This window comes from Asparagus officinalis, chromosome 5, assembly GCF_001876935.1.
Source record: "Asparagus officinalis chromosome 5, Aspof.V1, whole genome shotgun sequence".
In the NCBI taxonomy this organism is placed as follows: Eukaryota; Viridiplantae; Streptophyta; class Magnoliopsida; order Asparagales; family Asparagaceae; genus Asparagus; species Asparagus officinalis.
In genome coordinates, this window is record NC_033798.1 from 125,515,112 (window position 1) to 125,525,020 (window position 9,909).

General features: G+C 33.1%; 1 protein-coding gene across 1 annotated transcript in view; it reads right to left on the reverse strand.

The window, feature by feature from the left end:
- The window catches only part of LOC109841155 (probable sucrose-phosphate synthase 1), an 8,292-nt gene extending 8,153 nt beyond the window's left edge, over positions 1-139 (reverse strand). The window contains 1 exon segment of the mRNA XM_020410036.1: positions 1-139. This exon segment is cut by the window's left edge and continues 6 nt beyond it. Within this exon segment, the coding sequence (XP_020265625.1) occupies positions 1-15 (15 nt within the window). The 5' untranslated portion in view covers positions 16-139.

Genomic DNA, 9,909 nt, shown 5'->3' on the forward strand with positions numbered 1-9,909 from the left:
ATCGTTACCCGCCATTAGAGAGAGTGAAGAGAGAGATGGGTTTTTGTTTGTTTTTTATTTTATTTTATTTTTAATTCTTTGGGTTAACGGTGGGTATTTATAAGCCTGCTGGAAGAGAGAGGGGGGGAGAGAGAGAGAGCATTGGACTTCGGCATTGCGAGAGATGAGGGACGCTGCCTTAAAATGGTTGCAAATAACTAACACGTTTGGGTGATATTTGCAATTTAACCTTCTAGATTTTTTTTAAGATTTTTGCTACAGGGACCCAAAATATAAGACCAATATGGGGAACAAGTAAGATGTCTCCCTCCTATTGTATAATGAGATGACCATCATTCTCATTATTCAATAAAGAGGGGGACACCTCACATGTCCCCCACGTTGGTCACATATTTTGAATTCTAGGAGAATTTTTTTTTAATACGGGAAAAAAACTTTAGCAATACGGAAGAATCTCTACGCCGAAGCCCGAGTTTGCCCCGAGATGTGTGAGTCTCCCAATCCAGGTTAGACATACGAGATCAAACGAGGGATCTTAGCGTGTTGATAATATTATCACTGCGTCGTCAGACGGCACATGCTATTCGTTATGAGTTATTTTCTACATGTTACTACTTGTGTGGATAGTAAAATTAACTAATATTGCTCATATTTCTAGTGATTTCCAAAAAAAAAAAAAAGATTTATTCATGTATATGACGTTGGTTTGTAGCTAAGGTAACAAATGCCTACATTTTAAATTTACATTTTTCTCTCCTTCTCTAAGCCATGTCTTTCAATCCGTCTTCTAAAGATTATTTCATTGACAGGTTTACTTTAAATGTTATTGATGAGATTTCTACAACTTATAAATCGAAGTAGAAGATGGATATGGAGCTCAATGTTATATATCGCTTCATCTAGAATAAGGATCCATTACAATCTAGCCTTTCGTTGAAAAGGCATGTGATAATATTGAATAAAGTTTAAATGATATATCTTGTCGGTTACGAAGTATGCAAATTAGCTAAATGACAGGGGTAACGATGCAAAATGCATAAAGTTATTAGGTAATGAATAGATGACATATGAAGGAGAGATATTCGGGAATGATGCTTTTGGTACAGGAGTGTGAAATTTACGCTTCAGCGACTTTTTCACGTTTAATTTATTCAAAAAGCCCCACTTTTGAATAATATGGGAAAAATTAAATTGGACTAAACTCCAAGTTCTGAGTTTTTATTTGAGCCATTTTCTTTGACTCTGGTCCAAGAATCTCAAAATTTTAGCTGGTCGCATAACTACTTACTAGTTTGCGGTTTTTTTTGCTACAGTAATCCCGCTTTTTAATATGGTATGGTTTGAATTTTTGAAAATGCTACAGTATCCCGCTCTGCTACAGTACCTTTTAAATGCTACATTATACCAGTGTGCTGCAGTAATATTCTTAATTAATTATTAGCTACAGTAATAATACTACAGTAAATGCTGCTGTAGCATGAGCAGTGAATCTTTGATCCTCCTATTTGTATAAAGGAATAGATATTCTGACCAAAGCTTTTTTCCTACCAACTTGGATTTTTTTTTGTTGGGCAGTAAAGATATTACTTTTATTCAAGAAAATTATAATTCATTGAATATACAGTCTTTACTATAATTTTGTGAATTACACTGGTTTTCACTTTTATTTACGACCAGTCACAACCATTCGTTAAATAATAAATGAATTTGAATGGAAGAATAGTGAAGGAAAAAAAATTTCTAGGCATCTGAATTTTGGATAAGGGGATATAATGGAGAATTTTTGTGGGTAATAATTTATAGCAAGTGACCGATGAGGTCCTCTCCTGCTCTCTAACAGTTATTTTTTAGTCTTGCATTCCTTTACCATTTCCAATTCTAAGTAAGCTTGGTTTAAGTGTTAATGTATACGAATAGAGCAAGTCGCCCTATTTTTTTCTCAAAAAAATATGTATAGATACAACCATCATATGAAAAATATGTTCCAATCATACTTAAATGTAGAACTATAACAAGCAGTTCAATCATTTTTATTAGTACGAAATTTAGGACATAGATAACAATGAATATTCTACAATTACAATGAAACAAATAACTCTTGAATTACTTAAACAAAAAGAACAAAGAAGTTGTCAGATTTAGAGGATTTTTTTTCTTTTTTTTTGGATAAAAGATTTAGTGAGAATTTTATTTGGGCAACACGTATACAAAAAGTCCCTATTAGCAAATATCTAGTTCTCGTCATACAAGTTCCTTTCACTATTTCAAAATAAAAAAGCAAAAGAAATTTATTCTTATCTAAAAAAAAAATCCAACTTTTTAGCATATGTCCGTACCGAACAAAGGACCCACAAAAATGGAACCTGCCTGCATCAGGGCATAACTTATGATGATTAATCATTTTTAACGATTCAAATCCAACCATAAAGATTCAACATTATGGGAGTGCTTTAGGTGAAGTGGCAAAATTAATCCCATGAAATCGAAAGATGTTCGTCTTTCTCCCAAATACTTTAGTCACATATGAATATGATTTTGACTACTTATTATGAGTAGGCATTTCATTCAAAAAGATAATTATATATTATAATGATATATTTTTATTATATAACTTAGCTCTAAGAACCAGATTTTCTAAAATAGAATTACTTGAGAATTCCCTTTGAGTTTCAATTATTTGTCTTCGTAAGATAATATTTGTCAATATCAAAGTTAAGGAATAATAAGTAACCCATTGCAATAGTATAACGTATAAGTGCACTATACTCTATTTTGTTGGATCTAAACCTAACAAGTATTATTTTTTTTAATTTTAATGACGCCGAAATCTATATATATCTATCTATATTTATATATTATCTATAAAAGAGGATTTGGATGTTAAAATTTTTGATTGCCTCTTTTACTCTTCCAAACTTTGATAATTTTCAACAATGCTTTGAAATGTATTCAATTCATTCTATTTATTACACTCTATTTATAATTCTTGTAATAAACATGGGAATTAATATTAAAAACTAAATATATATAATAAATTGTGATCATATTCCTCAAATTTTATTCAATTCCTTCTATTTATTACACTATAATGATTATCGCACTAAACATAAAAACTTATATATATTATAAATTATAACCATATAAGTCTTATGTTAAATAAGATAAATATTTTACTTTAGATATTAGATATTATATGGATATACAATTTTAATATATAAGATAATAATGTAATAACTTATATTTATAACTTATATTATAGTTTAAGATAATTTAATATTTAATTACGAATCTAACATCTAATTTAATCCTATAAACTATTGATATGAATAAAAAAATTTGTGGGGAGGAATATATAATAGTTATTGTGTTTTGAGTTCAGTATGGATGTGACTCGGTAAAAAACTATCGCAATATAATAATTAGGTGTTAGCTAACAATAATTTATGATGTCTCCTTTTCTGAACCTACTAATAATGCATTTAATATAAATATTTGTGAGAAAATGGACCCATAATTAAAGCAAAGCATTCATGTATTTTCTCTCACTAGCTAATCAAAATTGCTCAATCAATTATTCACTAATTATTTCACGACTAATAAACTTCCATAAATATTCTATTTGGATCTCAAGAGTTGCATAAAATTATGTTATACATGAATGCTCGAGTGCACAAAAGAAAATACTAAAAGAATAAAAAGCTAAAAAATTGAGAAAGTGAGAATTTTGACAACTAAGTCATTCCCTCGATTATATTTAACCAGGATAGCTCGCGGTCAACAAAATTTCACAGGCGATAATTGAGAGAGAAGATTGTACTGCTTTTCTTTAGAGGAAACGAATAGATCTATGACCGATTTCACCTATAATTTACAAAAAAACATCACTCAATTAGTTATGTTAGTATCCAAATTTATAGAGAGAGAAACTAATATAGATGTCAATAAATTCATGGTGAATAAATGACTATGTTATTCTCGAAAAAAGTCATGGCCAGCGTAATGTTAGACGTCCTTCAAATATTTTAGTTTCATATATTTTACTTATTATGCACTACGTGCAACATACGTGTTAGGTACTAGTTACTAATAAAATCTGATTGCTTGAGTAGAATTTGAATATGATTAGCGGATCACCGTCATAATTGGCTAATTGCAACCTCTACAAAGAATAATATCCCAAAAAATATTAGATCTTATTATGAGATGAGGGAGGCCTTTGGCCTCCCCCTCATTATCCCTCCATTCACAGCCCATTATGGTGATGTAACACCACATTAAGTGAGGGTGACTCTTGGGTACTCAACCTATTCACATTGATTAGTATAAATATATATCATAGGCTTTTGGCATATGTACTTGCTTTAAACACGTTATCAGCACGAAGTGTTCTTGAATCCCTGAGCCAAAAAAAAAATTCTAATGGAATGCTAAACCCTTGGTTGTTTCAGAGTTTCCATTCAGGGCACTTGCATTATTTTTTTAATCATCACTTGTTATTTTCAAGTTCAAACTCACAATTTCTACATGATATTAAAAGTATTAAGTAGGCAGTATCGCATAGAAACAAAAAGAAGTCTAGAAATTTTTTTTCAAAGAAAGCAAGGGTTTACTGTCCAAATTTGTCATGCCATATTGCATGCCGCTTCGCTTATCAGAATACGACCCTCTGGTGGCCATATTTTGTCACCAATGCAGCTTGCTTATGGTGCACCTCCGAATATCTCACATTTGAGAGTGTTTGGTTGTGCAGTTTACGTCCCAATTGCTCCTCCACAAAGGACCAAAATGGGTCCACAGCGTCGTTTGGGTATCTATATAGGGTTTGATTCGCCCTCTATAATAAGATACCTTGAACCCCAGACGGGTGACGCATTTAAAGCACGTCTTGATGATTGTGAATTTGTTGAGGATTCATTTCCTAAACTTGGCACACAGTCCAGGAAGCCTGACGCTTCTAAGACCATTTCTTGGAACACCAAGACTTTGTCTCATTATGATCCGCGTACTAGTCAATGTGAAGATGAGATCCTGAAGATTCTTCATCTTCAGAATACAGTACATTTACTTCCGGATAAATTCACTGATAACCAGAAGATTGTCAGATCACACGTGCCTGCTGTCAACACGCCAGCTAGGATTGACATCCCCAAAGATGGATGCAATCCGCCGGCAGCAGAAACGGCTGTACCTCAATTGAAAAGAGGACGCCCACCAGGTTCGAAGGACAAAGTCCCTCGTAAAAGAAAAAATCCTGGAGAAATAAAAATGAACCCAACACAGGATACTGAGCTCAGACCAGCTTCCTCTCCCCTCCTAGATTCCCCTGAAGAGGAACAAATAGGAGAAACATCATTAAATTTTGTACGTACTGAGGAGGTATTGGACAGAAAAAGCACAGTCGTCGACGACGACTTTGCGTTCGATATTACCGTTCACGTCACTGAATACGACGATGACATCGAACCACGGTCTCTAGCGGAATGTAAACACAGAGATGATTGGCCAAAGTGGAACGAGGCAATAGGAGTAGAGCTGGACTCACTCTTGAAACGCGAAGTCTTTGGAATAGTAGTCCAAACACCTAAAGGTGTAAAACCTGTGGGATATAAGTGGGTCTTTATCAGAAAAAGAAATGAACACAACGAGGTTGTGCGCTACAAAGCACGGCTTGTAGCACAAGGTTTTTCCCAAAGACCGGGAATAGACTATGAAAAAACATATTCTCCGGTTATGGATGGGAATACCTTCCGATTCCTAATAAGCCTCTCATCTCTGGAAGGCCTAGAAATGCAGCTCATGGACGTTGTGACTGCATATCTATATGGCAATATAGATAAAGATATCTATATGAAACTCCCTGAAGGATATAAAATTCCACCAGAGATAGCAGATAGACCTCGGGACGTCTATTCTGTTAGGCTTCAAAGATCATTATATGGTCTTAAGCAATCGGGGAAAATGTGGTATAACAGACTAAGTGAGTTCCTTGCTACGCAAGGATTCACAAATGATAAAGTCTGCCCGTGTATCTTTATAAAAAGATCGGGAACATGATTCATTATAGTCGCCGTCTATGTCGACGACTTAAATCTTATTGGATCTCCTGCAGAGATCGCTGGGATATCTGAAAGCCTTAAGAATACTTTTGAAATAAAAGACCTAGGCATAACAAAGTATTGTCTTGGCTTACAGATCGAACACCTTAAGGGTGGTATCCTGTTACACCAATCCACATATACACGGAAATTACTTAAAAATTTCCGAATGGATAAATATCATCCTCTTAGTACACCAATGGTTGTTCGATCATTGGATGTAAAGAATGACCCCTTCCGTCCGCTGGAAGAGGGGGAGGAAATGCTAGGTCCTGAAGTACCTTACCTCAGTGCCATTGGAGCACTACTATATCTGGCTAACTGTACGCGTCCCGATATAGCGTTTTCAGTTAACCTACTAGCCAGATACAGTGCAGCGCCCACAAAACGCCACTGGAATGGAGTTAAGCATCTTCTGCGCTACCTCCAAGGGTCTATAGACCTGGGATTATATTTCACTGGAATGGAGTTAAGCATCTTCTGCGCTACCTCCAAGGGTCTATAGACCTGGGATTATATTTCCCGAATGGTGGGTCTCCCACCTTAATTGGTTATTCAGATGCAGGTTACAGGTCTGATCCCCACACCAAGAAATCACAAACCGGATTTGTGTTTACATTCGGTGGTACGGCCATCTCCTGGAGGTCTGTCAAGCAAACCACTGTAGCAATCTCATCAAACCATTCCGAACTCCTCGCGATCCATGAAACCAGCAAAGAATGTGTTTGGCTTCGTTCTGTCATTCAGCACATCTTAGTGTCTACCGGCCTGAAGACTGGTGACCTTGAGCCAACTACTATATTTGAAGACAATGCAGCCTGCGTTGCTCAACTTCAGTCTGGCTTCATCAAGGGTGACAAGACGAAGCACATATCTCCCAAGTTTTTCTGGACGCACGATCTTCAAGAGGAGGAGCAAGTTAAAGTACAGCAGATCCAATCATGTAATAATTTAGCTGACTTGTTCACTAAGGCTCTGCCTAGATGTACTTTTGTAAAACTTGTAAAAGGAATAGGGATGAGACATCCGAAAGACCTACAAGCCTGAAGCTTGTATGGTTCAGGGGGAGTAACATATGGGTTGTACTCTTTTTCCTTAGGCTGATGGTTTTTTCCCACTGGGTTTTCCACAGCTAAGGTTTTAACGAGGCAAATAAGTTTACTCTGGATCCAGAAGTATCCACCCCATTAGCTTTACGAACCCTGAAGTGTTCATAAGCTAAACTCAAGGTAATGGATGGATAAGGGGGAGTATTATGAGATGAGGGAGGCCTTTAGCCTCCCCCTCATTATCCCTCCATTCACACCCCATTATGGGAGTATTATGAGATGAGGGAGGCCTTTAGCCTCCCCCTCATTATCCCTCCATTCACACCCCATTATGGTGATGTAACACCACATTAAGTGAGGGTGACTCTTGGATACTCAACCTATTCACATTGATTAGTATAAATATATATCATAGGCCTTTGGCCTATGTACTTGCTTTAAACAGATCTATGAACTTTTGTGAATAATTTATTAATGCATCACGAGCCATACGCACTCTACATGCCAAGTGGACCTCGAATTCAGTGAAAATAACCGTGTTTATGCCAAAAAGAAATTGATATCACATGCTATTCCTATTGCGTTTGTTATAACTGATTGATTTATATACTAAAATAGTGACATGATTGAATTGCTACGGCGCCATTCAGAGTATTAAAATTATTGTTTATGTTACACTAACGGGGTGTTTGTTTCATCAAAAATTTTGGCATTTGGTATGGATTACAAATTTCGGGATTAAAAAATGAGTTTTTTTGTATTTTGGGATTTCATATATAATGTTTATTTAAAAAAAATAGAATATTAAATCCTAAAAGTTCAAAAAATATCAAATTTTTAGAATTTACCAAATCCTCTCAATTGGAGAGGATTTTTGACAAATCCCATAAATGTGTGTGCTTACCTCTCAATTGGAGAGGATTTGACAAATCTCAATTTTATCTTTTTGTGGGAGGTAACCTCACCAAGATAGCATATTCATCATATTATAAAATTTTAGCATTTGGTAATGCTACAATTTGAACTTGAAACAAACAAAATATTAAAAATTATAATATTCCAAATCCCAAAATATTAATGAAACAAACACCATTTTAGAAATCCCAACCCATAACAAAACACATATGGATTTTAAATCCCATGATAAAATTCATATCCTAAAATTATAGGATTTGAAACAAACACCCCCTAATATTGTTTGTCTTAGCCATGATGTTGGCACCGCAACGTTTTATCCCCATAATATAACACTGTTGATGATACCGCGTAACTTTTAATCCCAATTATACTTTTTGCTACAGTATTTTTGGCCAGTTATATATCCCCTGTTCAACCTAGGATAGCATTTTTAACATTAAAACTGCTGTTTATATCAATTTCTCTTTTTTGTTCTTGTAAACAATGAATTTGAAATTTCTCAGACATTTTATAAATATAAATCTTTTCTGGCTCTGTAGCGAAAAAATTAATAAAACTTACTAAATTGTGTATTATTTTATTAACTGATTTGGAAATTTACTTTGTAAATGATAGTAAAAATTTATCGTTAATTTTTTTTGAATTGTTATATATAAAAAATATATTATTAATTTGGTGATATATATATATAACTTAGTAAATAATACCTACACGAACACGCACGCTTAATGCTAGTGATGAATAAAGGACTATAGGAGGAGGAGCCAACCTAGACATGAGAATATTCTCGTGCCCATATTAGCCGTTGTGCTCCATGTTAGACTTATTTTCACTTTCATTCTTTTTTTTTAATATATGGTTAATGCCGAATAGACCCTACAGTATCACTCGACTTCTTGTAAAGCTTATGTAATTCTATTTGTTGCGAACAACCTCTTTATAGTTCTATCGAATAGCCCATCTGAGTGAATTTTTTCCGCTCTTAAAATCGTTAAAAATGTTTGAGGAGACGGATAGATCCCTATAGTTCTCTTGGCAAGGACAAACACCAAGTTGCTATTTTTTTACTTTTAAAAAAGTAAAAAAAGTTCACTAGGGGGGGTTATTGGTTGGGACAAATCGGGACCATGTGGGAAAATTGTTTCAATGGAACAATTTTATCCCTTTGGGATATTTTGAGTGGAGTAAAGTGAGATAATGTGATAATTTGAGCCTTTGATTTGACAATTCATGTGGGATAATTGATGATGTGGCACCTTATTAAAATATAGTTTTATATATTAATTACTCTTAAATTAACTTATCCAATTGATTTAGTATATTATTATAATATAAATATTATTTTATTTTATATTAAAATATAATATATTGTACTATACTTACAAATTTCTATTATTAATTATTTTATTTTATTATATTATATTATATTAGCATGCTATACTATATATAATAATTAATATAATATAATATCAATATATTTAATATAATACATTATTTTATTTATACAAAAATATAATATGTTATACAATAATTACTAATTAACATTATATTAGTATGCTACATTATATAATAATTAATATAATATATGAATAATATATTTAATATAATACTTTAATAATATATTATTTAATTTAATATATTATAATATAGTATCATAGGATATAATGTACTTTATAAAATATTATAATATTTTACTTTATTCAATGTAATATTTTAAAATTTTATATTAAAATTAAAATATAATATAACATATATATATTACATGATAATTACAATAATATATATTAAAAGGTATCATGTTATAGTTAATATATTATATTATTTCAAACTATAGTATTATATTATAT